Below are 26,247 nucleotides of genomic sequence, written 5' to 3' on the forward strand. Positions count from 1 at the left end.
TAATTTCTCCGGGACTATTTCCGGTACTTTCTCCCGTACTCTTTTTCGACATTGGTTAATGATAACTAAGCTCCTAATGATAACTCTTTTTCGATATTGGTTTATGATAATTAGGCTCCTTCGACACTAGTGCAGCGGCCAAAAGTGGAAACTTTCGGAGTCGTTCTGTATATGTATAAGACCGTGGCCACGACTATACCTACCGCCACGCAGTCATGATCTGTGGAAATTCTTCATTCTGATTGGTGCATCTTAACACTAAACCTACCAGAGAGGTCAAATGACCGCTTTTGAGACTTTAATCAAAATTGTTAAATTCCAGATTTATATTTTTCTTGAACTTACTGCACGACTATGCTAAATTCTGTATTAATTACAATCAACTGGAAAAGACTATAATCTTTATTTCAAAAGCGGTCATTTGACAGCCATCGGTAGAAATAGGTATATATAATATGTCGGTAGGTTTAGTGTTAAAAGCTAGCCATTTGAAGACTATTGCGAATTTTGACAAACGATTTGCAGGAGGATACACAGGGGATCTCCATGTATCGCCCATTTCCCGATATAAGGGAAGTTCTGGGACATCCTGTATATATGCAACATGTATAGCAAACACCCATAGGCAAAATGCCTTTAAGGCTTCGATATTGCTATATTCCTACTAAAATTTTCAATTACATTTTTTTTCTTTAATTTCTCTCAGGCAGTAGAATTACGTTTGAAAGAGGTTTGTATACTTTTTTTATACAACTGTATATATCACTACTATTGCTCAAGATTTTGTGCTGGAATCTTACACAACGAATCGCACGATACTGATTGCATTGCTTTCGGCATTTGGTGCTTTTGCACACGTACGGGTACAAAGAAAAAGATGGCATTGCATATGCGTATATGTATGTATGTATGTTATGTATATTCGTGCAAGTGCATTACTGAGCGCATGTGAAAATGTAGAAAAAAATAATTGGCAAAGACTTTACTGGAGTAAGTATGTACTTAGGTCTCTTCATTGTAAAACTTGCTTTTAGGTATTCATTGGTATCGCCGCAAGAGAAACAGATTTATTTGTCTAATTACGACCAGGATCTGGGCTCTTTAATGTCTCAGCTTTATTCTTCTTTTGGATTTGAGCATGATTGCTTTTGCCGGAATTATCTTGTTTTATTTAGAACATTCCATCTCCCCGCTTCTTACATTGCTAATTGACAGTAGCAAAAGTCAGTGTAGGGAGAATAATGAAAAGTAAATACCGCTGAGATCACCAGATGGCTACGGCTTGTGCTAAAACGTGGTTACACTTTTGTACTATCTACTTGCGCTATTTAACCACAAATCCCTGTTTCGAACGCATTCTAGAGAATGATTCAGCTGAAAATCTATGCGTATTTATTGATTCGGAAATGATTTTGAGATACGTGCTATACAGTGAATTGCGTATATCTTGTAATTTTAATTTGCCGATGAAAGTGGTTTTCCCTTGTGACTGCATCTTCTAAGGTTGCACTTGAAAAAAGTGGGTTCGGCTGATTGGGTTTACAAAAAGACAATATAGCTTTTACGATATTGCTATGTATCCGTTACCGAACACAGACGCGAATTCATCGGCGACGTGAACTGAAAAAGAAAAAGAAAAAGAAATACATTTTTGTAGGACACGAACGTCGTCGTTAAAATGTTGCTCGATAACGAGCATCGTGATTCTAGGTTTGTAGAAAATCAAGAAAAAGCTCGATTCGTAAGAAAAACAAGCGGTTTTCTCGTCGCGTATGCGACCGCAGCTGCGTTTTATTGTAACTTTTTGTAGGAGGTAACGAATATTTGAGCTGCTTTGACTTGCATTGTTACAATTTATTTACATTCCAGTGATTTATTTAGCGTTCTCGATCATTATTGAAATTTATATATGTACATATTTACATGTATACATTATGCAAAATTTTATATACAGGCTAGTACAAAATTTAAGTGTCAAACTTGAGGGAGATGATTCTGCATCTGAAAAAATTTCAGACGTTTTTCCACATTTTCCTTATTTTTCCATTCAATTCATGCGGGAAAATTTGTTTCCCATAAATCCTCGTGATCAATTATTACCCATGCTGAAATATGATTACCGGACCTGGTATAGTAAGTATTTGGTCAATAAGAAATAATAGTAACAATAACAATTCTTTCAAAATTTACCATTGTCTCACTAATTGACCTCGTCATTGTTATTAGAAATGTCACTGAAAATTATTTATCCAAACACTAAGCGTTGTACCAATATTCACAACTATTCAATTAGTAATTATCCACCTTCTATAATAAGTAGAAGAAAGAGACTTGTCGCAAGTCGCTACCGCGTGGCTGTCATACGTCATTCTTACGCATTCAACCGGGGAACACAAGGGATGTTTTATCACGAGAAGAGTGTGTTTTCACGTGTTCAGTGTATGTTTCAAGGTTTGTTAAATATTAGCATTATCGCTGGAAGGGTTGCTTAAACAGACCTGGAACCCAATGACAGCTTTCGTTTTACGAAGGGACGATTTAACATTCTATATAGGAATTGGATGGAGGAGCCACGTGGCTGTACCTGATACTAGGGGTTGCGATGTTTGATTTTCCTATTCAGTAAACGTGAATCAATAAGGGTTGCTTCGAAATCGAACTGTCAGTGCTGTATATACGTACTGTCGCATAGGGGTGAATTCACACTGCACCACCAGGTACTCCTGCTGTTATTTGATTACTTGATATTTGTCGTCGTGGGTTCGTTAAATTTTACAAAAAAAAAAAAAGCCGAATTAAGAAAAACAAACAAAAATCATCAATTTCTTTCGCAGGAAAAAGTTGACACAGTACCCTCTACGTACAAGGTAATCCACGTACCACATATGTACCTGGTACGTACCAGGTGCTATCGGATATTTTACTGTTTACAGTAATGCCATCTCTCAAAGAGTTATGCAATGCGTTACAGAATCTACAAAAAGAGAGAAAAAATTGATACAAATGCTTGAATCACTCCAAGTCGATTTTTATTTGTACGAACGTTGCCGTTACTTAAATCCTTTAGGTATTTAAATATAGAGTGAAAAGTGGTATACAAAAGCAACGTATCACAATAAATATATTATACAACTAAATGATTACATTGTAATTTTCGCTTTTATAATTAAAATAAATCTAGTGGTGTATCATATCGATAGATAATAAATGTAATATGTATATAGAATTTCAATTTTGTCATGTTTATACGGGTATATTGTAGATACGGGATACTGTTACAAGCACAAGATGTAATTCCATGTAACTCTGTGCAATATAATACATAAGAATAATCCATAAAGTTGTATTACGCAAGGTGTGATTGCTTACGGGTAGATACTATTATAGATATTAAGCAGGGCTGCTGCTACTCCTGCTATCAGATACACTACCGTAACAGAAGAATGGCTGTAGACTACAGCAAACGGCAAGCCAGTAGAGACGCAGCGCAATCAATAGTACGTCAGACAAGAGCTAGCGTAGGTTTCAGGAGGGTTAGTGGGCTATGACTAAACTGTGGAAAAACTTGATGGAGAATAATGATCGAATAGAGGAATCGTGGAATGAGACTGCGGGTGGTTGTGGGATGAACTGTTGGTTTTAGGCTGCACGCTGTAAGTATAGCTCGCGGGCGTACGGGTTCTTGGGTGACTGCAGGTCGATCGAGGTAAAGAAAAGACGAACTTGGGGAAATCCATTCCAGGCCAAACTCGGCTTTATCTATCTTTATATATATACCTATATACACTCAGATACATATACTGTCCTTCACCTTTGTGTTTTCTTATTTCGTTTCATTAGTTTCTACACAGTCGTACCTACCAGTGCTGATTTGTTCTGTAATGTCTCCACCATCTTTTTTCTCTTTTTTTTTTCTCTTTCCAGCATACGTTTGTCAATTAAAAATCAAATAATTTCCTCAAAGTGCGACACCAAACTTCTGATGACAGTATAGCTCTTTTTGCTACGCATTGATTACTGCCGTCTGGTTACTTGTCGATATTTCTGGAGAACTGAATCTCAAATTCAAGAAATTATTAAACCCTAGAGTTCGATTAATGTTTAATGTGAGGAAGTTGGAATACATCACGCCGTACCTGATGGGGCTACGTCGATTAAAAATTGAAGACGGGTGCCGTTACAACCTGGGATCTTTTCCGTACTTTTCATTTTAAACAACAGGATCAAAGTATCTTTACGATCTTTTATCATTTCGGTCAGAATATGATAGACATAGTATGACGGCGGGAGCTAGTAATCTGATAATACCAATCAGGCCCAATCGTTAAACGCCCTCACCACGCCCGATGCACAGGTTAAATATTTCAACATCATCACGCAATGTTCGTGTAATATTTTTAGGAATTTTATAAAAATTTTGCACATCTAAAAAGACCATAAAATTGTAATAACTCTATAACTAAATATAATTTTAAGAAACAACAATGTACGCTTCAATTAAAATAGTTGGGTCTGTCAGACCCATGTAACCGCTCGTGTGATTTTTGTGACGTGCCAGAGCCGGGTTAAAAGTCAATCCCACCATTGACATATAAACACTGCCTACAATTAATTTAATCTAGTTTAGTTAATCTTCGTCCTTAGAGTAAGTCTGGAATAGTAGTGGCATTACTGTACTGTGGGAATTGAGAGCTTTCGATATCCTATAGTATTGAATGTATCTTGGTTGGGTGTAATTACGGGGTCCCAGTCCCAGTACGTAATAAAGAAACTCACTTTCTCTCTCTCTCTCTCTCTCTCTCTCTCTCTCTCTCTCTCTCCACTCTGCTTCTGTTCTTCCAACCTTTTTATATTCTGTTCTCGACATTACGATGAAAAAATAATCAAGGAATAGTGCTTTCCTGTGTGCCTGTAGGGCACCGTCAGGTTTCGTAATTGCCTCGACTGATCGACTCGTCAGGAATTCGAAATGCCGCCGAATATTGCCAGGAAGATCATCAATATTTCATGCACTCCTCCCTTCCTCACACTTTTTGCTAAAACCATTTTTCTCATCACGTTTTCTTCTTTATCTCGTTTCTTTCGAATGGATAGCAGTTTCTTTTTTTCGGCACAGTAACCTTGGCACCGCGTTAACCAAATTTTTTTTAACTTTTGATACTGATCTAAAAATTATTTTTTCACTTGCAAATATATGTATATCAATGTCTGCTACTGCTACAACTACCGGGCCACATATTTACGTATATTACCATAATAAATACGCCAGACACTTAATCCATGTAATTATCGTAATTTCTACGCGAAACGGTAAAGTAATGCCTTGAGACGTTTAAGTGGCTGTAACCTATTCTCGTAAGTTTTCGAAACCGGTTATACGGTACGTGAAGGGTAGAAGGATTTGGGGGCTGAAATTCATTCAAAAGCAACGTCTTTACCATCCCCAGTTGTTTCTAAACGCGCATAATAATATATGCCACAATAGGAATGGAATGGGTAAAATGGCGGCAGGACTATGGTTCACCTTTTCTCTCCCGCCCTTACTCATTTTACCCATTCTACCACTCGAGACCATACAATATGCTCTGCTGGGCATTTAACCTGCTGAGCGATAAATTTATTAAATTAAATTATAAATTACTATAAACGGCATATAATAGGCACTTTGCCTTTAATGTATGGCTGGATTATTAGCATAATGTGAGTTTGCCTGGTCGCCTCCTCGTTTTCGGTACATTGCGTGAGAGCGTTGTTACTGACGCAACAAACATTTGTGTAAAAAAGCAATAGATGGACAACGGTATATATATATATATACCTATATATGTATATAATTTTATATACTATGTGTACTCGCGAACTGTACAATGGTGGAAACCAATAATTATGGTTTTCACTCTCACTTTTATGTACTTTTATATTAAAACGTAACGTGGAGTAACGTCCATTAACGTGACCTTCTGGTATATACCATACTACGTTCGTGCTACGTGCTTATGTGCATACACCTGACTATTTCGCTGTTTACGTCCACGTGTCCTTCTTTCGTTAGGGCTAAATCACATCGTAAATTATTCCGGACGTTTTGCAGGGTGCACGGGATTATTGGGGGATTATTAGCGCTCCCTGGAATTGGCTGCCTCTCATGATACCTCCAATCCCGTAAAATATCTCTATGAGTCCCCTAAACGAAATTTTTTCCCCTCTATCGTTGCGAGATAGGGGAGTTGGACGTAGATATAAAGGGCGGGACAAAGGTTGTCGAGTGCGATAGAAAAATTATCACTTTTCATTCGTTGGCCAGAGGCGAGGGTGAAAGAAGAAATGTAATATAAATTGAAAAAAATTTTTATAAAAATTTGATGCCTTCAACTTTTCCTCGTGCCCCGCTGCGACTACCCGATTATTACGATCCTGCATATTTTTCACTCTGCACTTATATCCCACTTTTACCGGGTCACCGAGTGGCCTGAACTTTACTGTAATAGGTAACACCGTATTTATATTATGTATGACGTAATATAGTCAACCATCCTGACCTATATATGGAAATATAAGTTGACGGTTGGAATTAAATATTCAATTAAAATGTGCGACACCCACCTGAGGACAAGTGACCCTTTAATCCAGCGGTCTTGGGCTAGATTGCTCACCGGTCCTGACCGACTGTGCACAACCTGCTAGACCAGCGGTGGAACGCAACATAAATTATGCTGGCTGTTTACCTAATACCGGGATTAGCCGGGGGTCATCGGCTTTAGATGCGCGTTGTTCGCTCAGCCATTAAATTGTCCTGGCTACGTTCTCTATATAATACGTATTATATTTCGCAGCTTGGAAAATTCAATCATGGAATAGACAATAGGACTGTGTGTATACTGACTTATTGTCCCGAGTAGTGTATTTCTCTTTTTTTTCGACTCGGTTTTGCTGCGGTTTGCTGTCTTTTAATAACAATTTCAAAAGTCTGCAATCTGGGTTATCACTGTACGACTCCGATAATTTTGAGTGGCCTACTTATTTTTTAATAGGATTCTCGTTTTTTTTTTTTTTTAATATAGCGCACAGGAAAAATGATGATTTTTAAATTCTGTGCTATGTATTTGCATGAGGTTATTCGGGACTGGTTATTCTACACCAACTGAAATATGACCTGTTTATTTTTTGTAGCAAAATCAACTTCAGTTAATGCAGTGATTTTTAATAACTGTATAGGCATTGTATGACTAAACGTATTTGAGTCACCCAAATGCAAGTCTTAACGGTTATGTTGTACTTATTACTTTTCTTTGGTATTCGTAAAATATTGGCATAAAGCATTGTTCGAAATGCGTTTGCTTTTAATCGGAAATTGAAACAAATGCATGTAGGTACCTAATTCTGGATTACTAACTTCTGGGGACCTAACGTTTCTGCTAGAGTAATTTGTTCCCAATAAATAATCTACAGATTATCTGTTTGTAAAAGAAATAAAAGTAAATAAAAAAAAGGAAATATTATTATTATAGAATTAACTTCTCTTTCGACTTTCGCTTTTCTTAATTATGAGAATTTTCTTTTCAATAGCCAATCGTACTTAACTCCAAAGTTACCCCTCAAATTATTTTATTTGCGAAATTCACGAGTAACACGTTTTTGCGCCGACCGAATTGAGACCCTAGTACAAATACTTGTGTAGAAATGAAATAAAAATAAATGTTTGACTTTCATCAAAGAACACATTTGAATATGTAAATGGCAGTGGCGCCAGCCAAGAAATTGATATGGAAGCGTCGACGTATCCGCACGCGAGTTAAGTGGCTTCTCAAAAAAGAAAATACGAGGGAAGAAGAATGGAGGGTTGAAATAAGAAAATAAAAAAAGGAAGACCAAGAGGAGCAGGATTATAATAAAAAGTAAAATTCAAAGTGATCTTAGCTGAGCGCTACCACCATCCACTTTGTAATTTTATACTGTTACGTATGGATAATTATGAATTCCTAATTTTAACCTTTGAAAATTAAGGTCTTAATTCATATTTCACATTTTAATAGAGTTTCGAGGGCTGACCACTTTCAATTTCGCACACTTATTGGAGACTATGTTAACAACATACGATACGAAGGATTAATTCGTGTTAATCCTGTAATATAATAATTTCGAAAGCTCAAAGATTGAAAACGATTTTCACATAACACTTGTTGACCCTTCGTTTACACGCTGGCGCGAATTCACGCCACCAGTTTTTTACTTTTACGTGTATCTCTACAAAAAGTCAACTAAGTCCGGTCTATCTCTTTAATGAAAACAAATTTTTTCGTAAATGTCATCACTGGTATTTTATTGAATAGTTCAATATTTATAATCCACTGTTAGAAAATAAAAACTGAACAACCATAACCGGAGAATCTGTTGACAATCACTGCTATGAATTTGCACTAGTTTTCTAAGACTTAAATTTCTAAGACCTAAACGAAGGGGTAAAACAAAAGGGTTCATCCATACACAAGTGTCAATGTTCCTATCAGCCACAGGTCAAGGTCCAAATGATGTAGACGAGTCGTGACAATACTCCATCAATTTATTCATTTAATTTACCACTTAAACTCATACGTGCACAGTCTCTCTTTTCCTTCACCAAAATTACACTACTCCTCTCCCGTTTCCCCCCTTGTCCATTCAACCAATGATTTTCATTCTCTTTTGCACACCTCTCTTATTCGCTCTTATCTTTCTTATTCGTTCGTTCGGGTCAATCAATTCTTCGTCCAATCAATATCACGTATAGGACGCAATCACTGAGCCCGGTCGTACTTTGTTGTCACATATGTAATCTCTCATCCTCATTCCTTCTCTCCCTCCACTTTTCTCTTACATCGCCCTATAAAATTTAACACAATATTTAGATACTATAATCGTATTTGGTTTCAGAAGGAGAAATTTGATATTCTAAATACAAATTTTGAAATTTCGAATATCGAAAACGCATTCTACATAATAATGGTATTATTTCGCAATATATTTATAGATTGATATTCTTTACTTCTATTATTGATATTATTCGCACAATATTCTTACAGACAGTACAGGCAATCGGCTGTACAGGGCGCGGACCACAGAGAATCTTTACTCGAGTCAACATTTGTCTTGGGAATCAAGTATCTTATGGACCACTAAATATGAGAAAAAGTTATTGGTACATTCACTATAGGAATTGAGGATTCTGAATCGATTGTCACCAAGATCAGTAATATTAATGTACGAGATCAGGTGGTATTGAGATGGTGAGCGAGATGATTTTCAGTTCCGTTGTGGTAGTCGTCTTCGTCCGTCCATTTACTTTTCTATATAACAGATGGCGCTGATGAAGATACACGGTTGAGTCTTACGCCAAGTACAGGCAACCGGCGATACAGCCAAGGCAACGAAGCAAGTCACGTAACTGAGAGTCATTAATGGCGTTCTGCTCGTGGACGTTGTGCAGTAAGGTAAGAAAGGAGACTAAGCGGTGACTGTTTACATACCTCGACCTGCGGGTGCAACGGAGAGAGCACTACGGTGCAAGCGAAATGCCAAACCTTGCGAGAGCTGCCTAATAACAAACAAATAGTCTTGGAATATTATTAGTACGTTCAAAGTAAGTACTTTGGAATTACTGGCATGGACCCACCAAGTAGTACTCGATAAGGAATCACTTAAAGTTTTATTAATCATTGGATGACCATTAAATCATAATTAAATATGAGAAGCAGTAGTAATATGAAAGAGTAGCGAAGACGATATAGGAAATTTCGAAAATTCAATTAAAATGATGGGCCAGTGCCAGATCATATGATAAGCAGATATATAGGGACTTATGTACATACTTGGCATTAATAATATGATTTCTATACTTTTTGTTAGAGAAATTCACAGCACTCCTGTGCTTGACACAGTTTTTCACACGTAAGTGTTTTTTGGGGCATTTCTATTTCCTGCGGTGCAGCATAACGGCATAGCGGACTTTTGAGCGTTTTTGTTCGAAACTGCTCCCAGTTTACTTGCAGTTTGCGAACTGACAGTTGCGAGAAGGCAGACATGCCGGATACTCGCACGGATTGTGGTTTTCATGAGAATCCTGCAAAACCGCAAATGTCTACCACTTTTTGACAAACAAACTACTTGTGAAACCATTCTACCCTCGGGAGTAATGAAAGTCATCCATTCTTGCTAAGAAACACGTTAGCATTGAAAGTCTATGTAAATCTGTTAGATCTTAGTAATTTTGTCCCCCTTCACTTGCTACTTAAACTTGTGTAATTGGAATAGAACTTTTGCTGCTTAGTCCGTTTGACGCAAGGGCAGAATGATCGCTGTTCATCCCTTTAGTGGCTAGCGAAAGGGTCAGTTTGTTTGCAATTTGAATTATATTTTCGTCTGAGCAAATTCAAGATGAACTGGCTAATAAGTCTTCATGGTTATTGTATACAATTTCTAGAAGTTTCCACGTGGTTACTCCTGTCATATCGTATGGTGAATCAACTATTACTGGGTACTGAATTTGATAACCAATTAGAATGTTGAGTTGATGTTTCTAAGTACAATTTAATAGTATACCAAAGTCGTCTATACTGGCTAGTGGTTAGCTTGCTGTATTGGCACGCGGAGAACTTTCCAAAGGATATCAAATTGGAATTGAAATCTATGTACCAGTAGTTTAATAGCTTAATAGAGTAATCAATAGTTGGTCAATTAGTACGAGTCTCAGATGGTTCTTGGCTGTACTGCACTACCTTAGTAATATCAGTGGCTCTGTAGTAGCACGTGGTAGTGATAAGCAAATAATATTTAAACTGAAAATATAAATAGATGAGATCTAGTTTTCAGGTGGTTCAATTACAATGAAATTAAAATGAATTTCTAAAAATTCACTTTGCGCGTGATTACGCCACTTCGCTGGATTTAGTCGCTTAAAAAATGCAACTTCATTTCGGATTTGCGTATTTGGTGAAAATTTGTTGAAAATCTAAAATAAAGAAATCCATGAATTCACGAGTATATTTTCGGTATACGAGTTCCTGTGATTTAAATAGCATAAAAATATTATTTCAATTGTTCTCCCTTCCTTGAATGTTACTTTCGAAAATTCTATAAAGCTTAGGAAAGTCTCTGGTTTCGTAAAATTTCGTACTTTTCCGAATGTTTCGATAACTTCACTATATTCGACATATCCCGAAAGAGCATAAATCGCTAAAGTTCCTCGGCAGTTCGTAAGTTTCTTTTGTTACGTCACCAAATGTATAGCTCCTTTTATACGAAATTCTTCGATAATAACGAACACTTCGATATCTCGCTAAGGATACAGTTCGTTCCATTTTCTTCGTTACAAAAACGAAAATTGTGGAAAAATATATTATTTTCAGAAATATTCACTTCGCTTCCATTCATCTAAACTATCTAAGCATCTACAGTATAGTTCTTCAAGTACTTAGTTTAGAGTTGCATTGGCATCATACTTTCTTCACTTATTGTTAAGAAACTGTGGGATCTCCGTGGTGCTTCCTCCGGTTGTTTCATTTCCTTGGCTCCAACTTTCTTTTTCCTTTTATCCACTCGTCTCCTACTTTGCTGTTTATCTCTGCTCCTCCTCGGCTTCTTATATTTCGCATAACTGTGGTCAGTTCTTTTTCTTTTCCTTCTTTCTCATTCAAACCATTTATAATTTTTTTTTTTTTCGTTTTCTACCTGCTCTCCTACTATACTCCTCACTGCATTATCCGGCGTCTGCTGGACCGACTGAGATTGAAAATAACATACTTCACTCTCGGATAAGCGCTTTCCTATCTGGCACATTTTCTTTTCTTCTTCTTTTGTCGACATTTGCGACTCGTGAGATTGAACTCTTTCGGGAGCGTTCGGAAGTGTTCGGGACGAGTGCGCGAAACCGTGAAACGAAATCAGGACGACAATAACGCAGGAGACTAGGGAGACTTTCTTAGGAGTAGATTTAATAATAAGTCCTTGGAAAAGTTTTGGTTTGATAATTTTTTTATGCTAGACAAAACTCACCTAGTCATATATGTATGTATATTGTTATGCCTCACGATAGGATTTGTCGTATAGTTAATCTCCAGACGCAAAGTCAGCATTAGACGAATGCAGACCCTATGCATAAGGCGTTAAGATAAAAGCGATGAGAGACACTTTGTGAGCCACAGCGGTCACTCGCAAAGTTCCTAGCTAAGAGTGAAGTCCTGGAGCGTATTCATAGTTGTGAATAATTAGTATCATTGTGCCTACTCCTATTAAATCTTGTGTTACCTTAGTATTTACATTATACCAACTTCAATAAACTATAATAGTTCTCTATATAATTCCAAATTGGTGCAATTATTTATTTGTGATCCTAAAGAACTCATGACAGCATAACAATATATACATATATTTTCTTACCTAACTCTACGAAATTCCTTTTGACAGAATGCTATATCGTATTACACTTTTTGATACGCACTGAAAATTCTTACATCTCAACGTGCTGATATGAAAATCTACCTCTAAATCTGTACTAGTTTGATTTTAATTTCAATCTTGGAAATTTTTATAAAAGTAATAGTTGTTACTAATTGATTATCTAATAAATCATTTAACAAATTTTACTGTATGTTGACGGAACACCTTTTTTCTGTAAAGAAAAACTTTTTTTTACGAATAGCGAAGATTTATCAAAATTTCGAATTGGGCTACCTGGCATACAATTTCCCTTATGTTTCAGATTCGTCCAATAAGAATACAATTATTTTCCAATCTTTTGTTGTTATAATACGAAGCAATAATAAACTGAACTTTCACTCAGCCTATATGTATGTTATTCAATGTGTACGTCAAATTTTCGAGAAATTGTATATTTATTAGCTCCTACGCTATAATTTAACGTATTAACAACATAATATTGTTCCCGTGGTTAAATGTTCCACGCAATACTGCCTATGGTGGCCTCTCGTTTGCATAATGTTTTCACGTTTGCAGCTGGCACGAAATGTAATGCAACATAATATGAGGCTTTATATGCACTGCGAATGCACATTCGATCTGATACTCTCAATGTACTCGTGTTTGAAAACTTTACATACTTAACTTTTTGCCATAACCGTTACTGCACACTAAACTAGGGGATCGATAACACTCTACATACATATTTTCAGTGCGTTGGTGGTGCAAGAGTAAAATAAAAAATGAAATATATAAAAAAATGATATAATTACTTATCTCGCGTTAGAAGCTGCTGCGCGAAAACGTAAGAAAGTCAATCGTCTTTATTATCACGCAAGAATCAACTTTGGCCGACTGAAACAGTACTCATTGTACTTGTAAAGTATGCACTTGTAAGGCGCGTAGTTTGCATAAAGAGGATTCGTAATGTCGAAGGCAATAGTGGCGATAGTAGTACGAGTAAGGTGTGACATGGTAAATAGTCCTTTGTGCGTAATAGAGATAGTCTGGTATACGTAAATATATATATACACATCTTATACGAATATTGGACAGAATTCTCAGGGTAAATAAGTTCTATCAAGAGGGTAGTGTATCTGTGCTGTCAGTTTATGTGTTCATAGGGCTGAGTTTACTCCCCTTCGTCCCTAGCTTCACCCAGCTAGCATCGCCATAACATGCAGTTAGCATATATAATACATATATATATGCATGGGAATATATATTTATATGTTTTTTCCATACATTTTTTCAGGACTAGTGTTACTGAGTCTTAAGTGACAAACCCCATTTTCAGAATCGGCAAACCCTTATTTGGATGCGTACCGCTATATTATACGAGTTTTTCCAAAAGACTATTCCGCGAAGGTGAATGTAATGTTTCGGATATCCATATAAGTGAATGTCCAGTAGAGCTACGAGCAGCCTGTATCTTAATAATGACGATAATGCTGTTTTATTCAGAAGATTACCTTACGTGACGGGAATCTTATTCATTTGATTTAAAAAACCCATCGATAAGTGTCAATGATTATGGAAGTAGCAAAAAAAAAATTGTTATAGATTTTTGAGTTTGAGTATTAAAAAAAAGATATCCTTTAATGACTCAACTTTTTCATATTTGTGACTTTGGCCACTTTCATAATCACCGGCTCACGTAAATCAGTCAGAAAAGCGAAATTCAGTAGTGTCACGTTGCTTTGGGCCACCCTTGTGTGTAAGGGTTGCCTTCCAGGATCTTGTTACGCTTCATCGAAACGCCACGTGATCTTAGCGGTGGATTCAACAGTTTTATCGTGGATGACACTTAAATTTTCCGGTAACGTCGTGAAACGTACTTAGAGCTAAACTGAAGCATGCACTGTCACACATTAAAGCACTACGATTCACGCGCAAGCGTGCGCGTAATCACCACTCTGCCGTTTTTCGTGTCTCGGTCCATGGCAATTTCTTCGAAATGCAGGAGATGACGTGAGTTTTGATTTTTTTGAGACATATCTCATTCCCTTTATTACGCTGCCGGGATTAAAGCGTTTATTACCAGTTCAATTTTGGTTATTTCACGTTTTATGAAATCGCTCCGAAATGGCCTCTGTGCTGCTATCAAAATCACGTGCAGCGTGGGTCCATAAGTGGTTGGTAAGATTTTGCGTGTGTAAAGTTACATGTGAAATTAAATTTTATCGCTGTTTCCGAACTCACGTGGCAACTTATTCAATTTAACTTTTATCCTCACGACTCGACCAACTAAACGTATAAATGTGGCGACGCAGAAAATTTAAATGTTGTTGACATTGTCGTTCAGCCAGACGCAAATTGTACGAATCGTCGATCCGTCGCACCAGCTGTCATATTTATCGCAGGAAATTGGTCAGGCGCTAAACTCAAATTTGATGAATTATTCAACAGTAGTTTCACGATAATTTGTCGTGACATTGTTTGCACGGAATGGGTTATATACTTGTCATTGTATTATAATAACGGAATCGCGTCAGTTGTCGTCGTGTACATTGAGTGTGCAAGTCGTACGATTTTTCTGAAATACGAAAGATACTTTTACCATTCTGATAGTATCAGTGAATGTGCCATTAAGCTTAGTACCAGGGGTCTTGAGATCGCACAAGAATAATAGGAACCGTATGGATATTGAATTGAATTAGCGACCGCTACGAAATCTTCGCAGAAATTATAAGTATTTACTAGATACAATAATCACTTTACTGCAATAAGAATAACATAAGATAGAAAAAGGAAAAACTAGAAATGATGTTAGTTGACCTAAATCTTTTAGAAATTTACCCAAATTTACACTATACTTAGTTCGACCCATTTTGGCAAACACCATTTACAATTAAAAAATGTGTACCTTTACCCCATATCCTAGATAAACACGTGTCCATATGAGAATATGCAAAATTTACGGTAGTATGAATATATTCACTCAGCATTATTCAGAAAAATTTTATTTAACGACGATTATATAATATTTAAAGAAAATTTTTTAAATAAACGTTTATTTTATCTGTTGTCTTTTCTTTTTAGCGATTATTGTATAATATGGATTGTAATGTATGATATTATGCAGAATGAATATGGTAATCGAGACCTAGTATTGTGGAGGGAAGATTTTGATATTACCATTTTTAGCCATAACGAAGGGTGAAAATGGATTACAAAATTTTGTAAGTCTCTTTAAATTATTCTGACGTTTTATGTTTTCACGGTGAATGACTTACGAATTTACATGCTCGTTTACGTGCTCAAAAGTATGCCAAATACTGATTTTTGCTTCCGGCCTTTTGTGGAAACTCCTGCGTGTTTAGGATGAGTTTACGTGGAAGGGAGGTTACCCGCAAAGCACCACAAAGTATGCCTAACACTCGAGTAAGTAGCGAAGCGCTTCAATTTGACGTTAACGGGTAGTGTAAATCTTCGTACATGACGTAAAAACAAGATTTTCGACAATAATCCTTCATAAATACGATTTTCATTACACTCATTTTCAGTGCAACGACAATAAAGAATCCTCTCATTTATGCGGTGACTTTTCAAATATCAAGGGAAAAGTATGCATACATGGAATGGTCAATGAATTACTGAACAGTAGCATTCGAGTCGAATTCCTCAATTAAATTTTCTCATAGAAATTTCCTATAGTTAGCCAGAATTATCTATCGCATAGAATTGGCATATACGCGAATTAATGGAAATTGCGAATTTATGGATATTAATGAATACTAAGTTAAAATGGAAACTGGAATATCGTCATAATATATACTACTATAATATTACACAATCACTACAACCTTGACACACGTAACATATTGCACAGACTTTTCAGTATGCCCATAGAGGCATAACCTGCTATGTGAACAGGAGTACGAAATGGAATAGGTGTGATGTTTTAGTACGTGTGAGGTAGTCTAGGGAGACTCGAGAATTCGGGCTGTTTTCCAGATGAACGAACAACATGCGATTTCCCAACTGAGAAACTTTTTGGTTTTTTTTTTTCGATTCTTTCCCCTCGCTCTCTCTATTTTTTTCCTCTTTAGTTCCTTCTCCTTCTTTCTCCTTTAATACTTTTTTCTTGCTTCTGGTTTCCACTTCGCTCGCCAGCTCTTGCCTTTCTTCCGGCCTTTCGTCTTGTAGACTTTGGAAAGTTTACGGTCCTCGGGGAATCTCCGCCAATTCAGAATCCTTCGTAATCTTCAGGTGGAACTTTGCCTTAACTCTATATATCCACTTCTATTTTTTGTCTCACCTATCACTATCTATATATATTATTTTTTTTATTTCCGTTCACACTTTTTTCTTATGCTTAATAGTATATTACTTCATTTCCCTTTTCCCTGTTATTTTCTTATATAAGATTGTTCTGTACAATTGCATCGGCCGAAGTGAAGATTGGTACATTTTCTTTTAGTGCTTGAACCAAGTTCAGTCGGTGCAGTAGTACTGAATAACCTTGTATATAGATATATCTCAGTATCGATACCATCATAGCAGTTGTAAAGCTCAGAGAAAAAAAAATATTCGTTTCACATTGATTGGTTTTTATATAATTATTGACTATAGTATACTAAGCTGCTACCTATTCCCGGCTGACACTGAGATGGTAGATAACAACTATTGTTATTTTAATAATATGTCTAAGCTATTCGCATTAAATAAAAAAGTAATACAGAATATGAAGTGGTCTATTTTAATGCGGTATATTGTCAAAAGGATTTACGATTACTGGCGTATCCATTATCTGCCGCGAACATTTAAACGTTAAATAGTTAAAGTTGGGTTACGCCATTTCGGAGTCAGCGTCAATTACCGCATAAGCTTACATAAAACGTAACAATTTAAGAGCGCTCAGTGGTAACGATAAAAACGAAGAAAGACTGATATCCATTATCAAATATTCGCAAATAATTCGTAGGTATCAGTATTTATACTATCATCTGGTTTTTCAATTTTAAAAATCCATCTCCGGTATATAAGTTCACTCTTAGTACCAGGTAGATAATTTATCCGGAAGTTTTCAGAACCAAGAGCATGCACTTATTTATAAGATTTTCATACTCCGTGTAATAATAATTTCTTGTTTATATACTTTCTAATAGAGAACTTTGCAATTTTACGAAATAATTTGGAAATGATGAAAACTTTGTAAAATTTACATTAATTTTTCACTGCATCTAGATTTGGTTGTGAATTTTTCAACCCGTCCACTTTTGTTACAACCTGCGACAACACGATGTGGTGCGACCATTATGGGCTATTATTACCTTTTCAGTAAAGCTTTTATATTTCCAACCGTAGAATCAGCTCGAGTCTTTCATCTCGGACTCGGATAAGTAAATCAAATAAATATTTGACTTTATAAATAATTGCACTGAATTTATACGGGGTACGCTGATACGGGTACTGTCTACCTGCATACATAATGTGCTAGATAGTGGAGCCATTTCCTACTTGGATCATTTCTCTCTTTTTTTTTTTTCGAGCACTTGTTTCTCCTTATCTCTCAATGGCGACCTTTCACATTTTAAATAAATTTTTGTCTTACTTTCTGACATGTAGATGTAAAGATTTACTTGGTTGTTCGATTGCATTTGGGCAAATGGATCTCATTATTCTCTATATGCATTTGCTCTGAAAGAAATACCACCAAGAACCTTTACCTACTTAATGCGCTCCTGACTTTCCGCTAGTACTTTAGCCTCTGAGTGGAGGAACTCGATGCATTTTTAAAAATGCACTTCTCACGATTCCATTCGATGGCAGAAAAGCCGATCGGATTTATCTTATCGGCATCCATTGCAGATCGGTTTGAGTCCGATGGTTCTTCAATATTTACGAGAGACGCTCGATCCGTTTGCCATCTATCGGAGAACTTTTTGTACTACGCTTGAAATGTTCTCGAGGCCGATTACTCTTTTCTGAGAAATTGCAGCCATTTTTTTCTCTTGCTCAATACTCCCTTATCATTTACGTCAGTAGATTCAGGTTCTTTAATCGTTGCTTTGCTTCGTCTTTCATATTTCGAATCTTCCCATGCGGAAATCGCGCTCGCCGTTAACTAGTACGAAAGAAATTTCAATTGAATACTCACAATCAGTACGGATATACCAGAAGGATACTTCACGGATAAGGCTTCCTTCAGGTACAGCCCTTATACCAGTTGCTTTCCTCAATACGAAAGATAAATATTAAAAAATTAAGCATTAAAATGGAACGACGATGTTTTCTGAAAGTTTCAAAACGTAATTTATTAATTATTAATTACCGCGTTGTAATTAGATTCAGAGATAATTAGACTTGAACTTTATCAAAATCGACCAATCGACGATCCACTGAATAATCCTCTGTGGTGAACTTCACGTCACTGACCGACTCTCGTAATTAAATTACTTAACTAATTAGATCGCGTTAGACAAGGTAGACATAATAAAGTACGATTATCGGTAAAACAAAACTATAGACCAAACTGTAATTACGTGTAACTTAGATCCGATGGTACAGCACTTCTTAGGTAAACTGTTATTCAATATTTTTTTTTTATTCACAGGAATCATCTTGAACATTCTTTCATACGATATAAATAGCTATATATAGATTTTCTTTATCGAAATTCTTATACGAAATATCGAAGGAAATAAATCGTCAGAGATTATTGATTTGACCCTCTCGATATCTGTACTCCAGTCTGCCGATGTATATCTAGAGATGATATGTCCTCTACAGTGCTGCCCTCTCACTCTTATAATTAATGATACTCCATTGTAGTACATGAGGGAAGCGTTAGAGGGTCTCGGAGAAGAGGTCTTAATAGTTGAAGCTGGTTATATCAGCTGTTTCCCGAGTACTGATTCCGAGGCAACCAGTGAGAAAATAAATGCCCGAGTCTTTGTAATCGTCTCAGCGTATACGACTGTTTTCATCTACAGACGTCATAGCCAGTCAAAAGATTCAGTTCGAGATTGGCACTTGTTTATTCACCCCAAAACCAAATCGTCGTTTCTCCCCAATTTCTCTTGTTTTTACAGTAAAACTTTCTGTGACACGGGGACAGGCAAAATATAACCAGAGCTCCCCTAATTAATTTAAATGTTGTAAAGTTTTGAAAACCATTCAGGAATTCCCTAGATAAAACCTAATGAATAATTAAAGCAGAAAATACTAGTAGTACCGATAACTAAAGAAAGTTTGAAAAGTCCAAGAGATATTCGCTAGGTAAACGAGTACTGTATGAACCCTGTGCATAAATACACCTGGTCGAATCCTGTATTTCCGATATATGTGTACCAGAGCTCTGAGTCCCGACTCGATCTTGAAAACTTTTTCCTGAAAAGCTGTGAAATATGCATCAAGCAAATACGCGCCAAACTCCTGGTTGTTTTGTGCTAGTTAAAAGTTGGTACGGCTCCAGAGAGATAAGGTAGGTTGGTAGGCGTTTGCGTGGGGGCCAATGAGTGTGTAGAGTAGAGTTGTGTTAGAGCAGTGTAGGTGGGGATTTTTGAAGTGTAAAAGTGCTCCTGGTATAGTATAAAAGGTTGAGCTAGGTTGTATGGGTTGAACGGAATTTCGGAAAGGTATTATTTTTACGTTCTTACGGATGTTAGAAGGGACCGTCTAGCCTATTGCTAATCTACTATCAACCTACTGGCGACTTATTTTTTTTTCTCTTTGTGACGGTACGGAAGTCTGCTTTTGTATCGGAGCCAAATGCCACATTGCAAATGTACTACTCTTGTACACAATGTATATATCTACTGTCAAACTACAAGCATACAACCCTCCGGTATTCGGACACAATTGATAGTTTCAGCATGCAAGAGTTATGTCCAGCCATTGTACAATCACTAGAATCGAGACTCTCTCTCGTATTTCTTAAAGGACACTTTTCTACCTCATTGTTTCACTCTTTCCTTTTTTACCTTAACTTTATAGCATAACCGTTCGCAAAGTCGTTTTTTTTTCTTTCTCTCCTTCTTATTCCCGCTAGCTATTTTGCCCATTCCTTTTACACGGTCTTGATATTCTTCCTTCTTTGCCGTGAACCCTCTTGAGTACTTACAAGAGACACCCGGACGTTTCTCAACTAAATTTGTCTTTCCTGTAGATAGTTTCTAGGAACTTTTGTCTTTTCACTAGAATTTACGGTATTCATATATTTATGTATGCAGTTACGGAAATTTTCACTGAATCTTCTCATCACTATTTATCTGTGCTATTCACTGATCCTTATCGTAATATTAAGTAATTAACTCACCTGAACTTATCAGCGTACTATTATTCCTAACTTTTAAGTTCATTATTTGTCAGTTCTCAAATGTACTATAGTGCACAGAAAGTTACACGCGATTATACATGCATGTTATCGCTAAGGATCCAGGCCATAATTCCTAGGGAGTTTTTGTCGAGAATTTGTTGCTCTGATTATTCACGCAGTGTCTAGCATTAGCATGAAAACAAGAAATTTCGTATTACGCTAATAGTACGCTCGCCTAGCAAAATTCCCTAACATAGTTTGTGGACTTGTTGTTGCAACTTTGCTTGGGTGTCCGTTGTTTTTCTTAAGTAGTTACTTGCTGACCACTGGTGTCGAATGTCGCGAATTCTATTAGATGATTATTCGACTGAAAGTTATGATTCACGCATATTATACAGGATGTGAATAGTTACTAACAAGTTGTAAGAGTGGTACCAACCGTATAACAATGGGTTACTCTCGGTTGGTTTTTGTTGCGCGGATTGCTGAATGGACCCCTAACAAAATGTAAAGGGCAACTGCTTATGGTGCATTGCTGTTATTTATAAAAGTGCTAAATAATACGAAGATAATTGATTATTCTACAGATTTTCATATGTTCCAACTTGAACTTGAATGTATTTTATCTCGTTGCAAGTACGACGATACGTAATAAATCACTAGATTTAAGAAATTTATCACTTTTCATCGCTATCGTATGTGCCCATAGTTACAACTATCGGTGTTCTTTGAAATCCTTTGAATTTTCCTTCGACCCCTACAATGGGTTACGACAGGGTCCACTTTATTTTATTTTTCTCTTTGGGGAATAGGCGTACCATGGCTACCAGGATATCGTATAGGTACTCGTTATCCTGAACGTTTCTAAGGAAGGATCCTTTGTTCAGGATGTCCTTACGGAAAGTTCTCTAGGAGATGATGGAAGATACGGGAATTGCTCCTGTCCAGGATTATATGGGAGCTAGGATCTTGAAAATGCCAAGGGTCACCGAGGATCACGAATGCAGTTTAACGGACGGTTTACTTCTGAAACTTCCTGGAATCTCCTTCTGTCCGAAGGATCCTTACTGTTGTTCTCAGTATACGGCATAGACATTTAGGGATTCCTTGAGACCTATTTTGTTTTTTTTTTCGACAAATATTTACGCATATTTGACGATTGAAAGTATACGCTTCACATTTCTTTTTTTTTCCTCTAACAACTTACAGAATTCCTTGGAAAGAAGAGTCATTGCTTAGAAAATAAAGACAAAATCGTGTAAAAGTTTTTCTATACAATTTATTTCAAGCAGTATATATCTATATATTTTTTCTAAAGTATTCTTATAAAAATTCTTTTTCACAATATGTTATCCATTTACTAAAATATATTTTTATGTATTTTATACTATAATCTATTTTAATGCACGTAATATGTTTTCTTTCTATAGCAACCGGACTTCGGACAATATCTATAAGCATGAATTTTTATTTTTTATTCAATACTCCTTGCGGCAGCGCGAACACGCGTTCAATATCAATTGAAATAGAACGTTCACATAAAAGTGAAACGAATGGACGGGGAGTAGTATACATAGTGAGATTAAAAAAGAACTCCGTTTAAACTTAGGGCATGACAGCCGTCCATTATCCAGACGTATGTGGTTACGCGCGCCACGTGTCTCGCACGCTTCGAAACCAATGGGTCTTATAATATAGATATGAACATAGTGTGCTGGATGCACATTCCTGTTCTCGAGGATTCGCAAGAAGCTTCTGGGTATTTGTCCACCTGCGCTTGACACCAGGGCAAATTGAGGTATCGATTTACAATTTGGCACAGAGTCGGGCATCGCTTAGACTATCGAGACGGGCTCAAGCCGACCGGAAGCGATTGCTTCCTGATCTTCCGGGGATTTGTGGCGCGCCCTATAAAATGGCCATACAAAACCAGCCGAAACCAGCCGAAACTTTACGAATCGCTCGTCCGTGCATTGGAAACAGATTGCAGTCTGTCGCTCCAGATTCTTTATTATATAACCATATTAAATCTATACATTTGAAAGATTACATATGTTTATAACTATTTATATACAACTTTTCAAATTGAATTTAGGTTTCTTTTTTTGAAATGACAAAGTCTTCTCTTAATGAGATACTACAGAGATTGATAACATAAGCTATGTTCTTAATATTGTCTAAGACAAAATTTACAGTCAAAAAGTCTTATAAGATAGACTATTTCATAATTTAGTGAATGAAAATTTCTGAATCGTCACAGTAAATTCCATACTTTCAGAATTTATATGGAACCATGTTCATATAGCTGTATAATTATTATGCAATATATTACCTACATTGTCTGTTCCTATCACGTATAATATTATATCGAACCTCGCTAAACGATTAAATATTGTCCCAGTCGCGTCATCTACAATACGCAAACAGGATCGACTTTTCAGAATCTTAAATTTCCATAATATCGAAGGTACGACGCTCCGCTCTGCTTCTCCTCCAGGAAGTAAAGAGAAACGAAACGAACTGATCAGTATGGCGATGAAACCAAGTTAACACGGCAAAAGCAAACACATGGTGTCAAGTCATAACGATTGCCTAGAAGAAAGTCGTTCTTGTCTACTAAAATATAACCATTGCCGGATTGATCAGCAAAGTAGACGTCAAAAGGTAAGGCAAATCCGGATTGCCTCACTTTTGCGCTGCCAGGAGATTGTTTCCGGCATAAGTAACATTGTGTTGTGAGTCTAAATTAGATCCACGGGTTTGACTATCAGAATGAATATTCGGGGAGTCGAGTAATTTTGGGATTCGTTGCCCGAGTTAAAAGTTGAAACTTGAACTCTTGAAAAGAAGTAAAAATGTTTTATTGAAAACAAAATGTTTGCTTAAGAACGCATTATTATAATCGAAATTATATGCGTGGCGAGTACTAAGGGCACAAGAAGGAAGTTAGTACTTCGAACATAGGATCGTTTTCTGTATTTCGCCATAGTATCGGCAATGTGTCTCCTTTGTTTCCATAATTTTTAGCGAATGGAATGTGCCGCGTCGAAGCTTGACCATTTCGTCGCTTCTGACGTAGGCGCGTTACCAAATCCATAATGTGATTCACAACAATTGTAAAATACACGTGAATCTTGATTCAGCAGCTGCCGTATACCCACTAAGCGTAGCGCATTAACCATTTCCTTGTTGCAATGGAACCCTGACTATGATCCGCGACATTCGCTGCCATTGATGCGACTCGCTGTCAATAGAAAACACATGCAGAGAGCAGCGATTGTCGCATATCATAGTCATGTTTCTAGCGCAACAATGGTGCTGGCAATCCATGCCACTACATCGAGTAGGTATATAAATATACATTGTATACGCTAGCTACTAAACTGAAACTCCAGCGTATTAAAAACCCTTGGATTACGTACCTTTTTCACGACCTTAGTTTTACGCACAAGTGCGAATTCGTATCAGCCGTGTTCAGTGATTCATATCTCAAGTTCAAACGGACCAATTTTAATGAAAGAAAATTATTTTTTAAAGTTCACAGTACCTATACACAATCAAATGATAATAAGGAAATTTTCGATAAAAAATAATCCAATCATAACAATAACAGTGAAGGCTTCAATGAAACATTCGGACGAAATACGAGATTCATGGTAGTAATTCGCACCGGCGTGTAATCGAAGAGTTAACAATGTTGATTATGCTCGAAAGGATCTGTTAACACTGGCGCATTCCTTACCGAATTTGCTGCACTTGTCGACAGACATTGTTTGGATCGACCCTCGTGCTGAGTGCGAGCCGTACTTTTCGCGAATATCTACGCTACTGATCAATCTGGTAGTAATGGTTACTTTGTAATAGATAATGACTACTGTCCTCTAGGCAATTGTTACGATTCGAAGCCGTGTATCGTCGCGTTTACTTTGGTAACTTGGCTTCATTGACATCCTGCTACGTAATCGTTCATGTCCTCTTTTATTTGTTTCCCTGTATAATCGACTTCTATAAGCTGATCAATGCCCTCGTAATCTCATTACGACTGACGTTAGCGAAACGCGATACTTTTGCGTAGCAGTGAGACAGAAAGAAAACAATAAACAGCTATTCACTGTATATATAGTATAATCCGCCATCAGGAAGGATTACCGTGTATTACGATGATGTATTATATTATCGGATCGCAGAACCGGCTCTAAACCTGAAATCCAATAATAAAATAATTATATTACTCATTCAGAAAACATCGATATCTAAATGCACACGTATTACGTTAACAATCCTCAGTAAAAACCACAAAACCTCCAATGCGTCCCTAACAACAGATTTTAAGGTGAAAGAAAGCAGGGTCTAAAAATATCCAAAATTGTCTTAGCATCCTAAATGAAATTTTTGGAATTTCAGTATCCTGATGATTGTATTGATTTTAATACATGATATTCAATATCGTACCTAACGGAATACGCGTTTTATTTATAATATGAAATATGATCCATCGGTATAGGTATTCAGTATCGATAGATGTGATTAACCCTACATTAAGGAAACATCTTTGTACGCGTATTCGAAATGTAGCTGCCGTCTCCGTTCTTAAGAAGCAGCCGCGACCATCTAACATTAGTCAATAAGTTTGTCAGTAGAGGCCTAAAGTGACCAAGATTCGAGTCAAGTGAGAAATCCTAGTAGTGGGAGAGTGTGAATATCGAGTGGGGCGTAAGATAAGTCAAAGTCAAGTCTGAAGCCATACGGTAGTACAAGTTGCATGGCCAGTTCTTAGTTGACCGTATGGTTGGGGCCAGCTCGTAGTGACGCTCCGCGTGAAACTTCAGTGTCTCGGCACGATTCGCGTCGTCACAGTGTAAACGGAACTTTCGTTTTCGCTTAACATGAAATTTCATACCGAGTCATAATATCGTTAGGTATTATAATTGTTATACGGTCGGAAGTTACTGTGAACAGTGGAACTAGTGAAGTATTGTTTATCCTACCATTCCGGCCTCTTTGAGAATCAAAATGGCGAATGGCATTGAAATCGCTGACTCCAGTCAGGTATTCCTTCACTTTCTCTTACTGTCACTTTTTGCCTGAGTCGGCGACCACGTTTGGCTTCATCGGTTCACGTTTAATTCGACTTTTAATTGTGCCTTTCGATATATGTATAGTATCTGCGTTATAACTGTCATCGATACGGGATTATTATTTTTTAATCAATACTGCTCGATATTTCTGACAGAGACGCTATGAAAATGCGGATTTATTCTTATTTTCGCCTAATTATCTATATTTATTTTATGTCCTTGGCCATTTTCATTTTATCCTTCAGCATGCCGATTACGATCCACGGTTGTAGACTTGTTAGGACGTTTATCGTGCAATTAAATGAAACTACAGAAATTGATTAATCGTCATATTCGTTAATGTGACATTTTAGTTTCTTTCGGGCTTTCGAACACGTGGCATTATTGTACGGGTTATATCACTGTTACGTCATTAAGGTCACGAATCGCTTAAAACTCTATTAGGAGTGACATCGA

General features: G+C 36.8%; 1 protein-coding gene and 1 long non-coding RNA gene across 10 annotated transcripts in view; both read left to right on the top strand.

The window, feature by feature from the left end:
* The window catches only part of LOC112494332 (dipeptidyl aminopeptidase-like protein 6), a 215,165-nt gene that overhangs the window by 76,771 nt on the left and 112,147 nt on the right, over positions 1–26,247 (top strand). The window contains exon 1 of one of the 9 annotated variants that reach the window (XM_025084932.1): positions 25,485–25,762. The exons of the other annotated variants lie outside the window; for them this stretch is intronic. Coding sequence (XP_024940700.1) covers positions 25,727–25,762 — 36 coding nt within the window. The 5' untranslated portion in view covers positions 25,485–25,726. Of the gene's footprint in view, positions 1–25,484; positions 25,763–26,247 lie in introns of those variants that run through there. 9 annotated transcript variants of the gene reach the window in all.
* Positions 8,972–9,577, top strand: LOC112494333. Its single transcript, XR_003059623.1, has 3 exons — positions 8,972–8,982; positions 9,060–9,263; positions 9,335–9,577. It is a non-coding gene; the product is annotated as an uncharacterized LOC112494333 (long non-coding RNA).

This window comes from Cephus cinctus, unplaced genomic scaffold (genome assembly GCF_000341935.2).
Source record: "Cephus cinctus unplaced genomic scaffold, Ccin1 Ccin1_scaffold0421, whole genome shotgun sequence".
NCBI classification, from domain to species: domain Eukaryota; kingdom Metazoa; phylum Arthropoda; class Insecta; order Hymenoptera; family Cephidae; genus Cephus; species Cephus cinctus.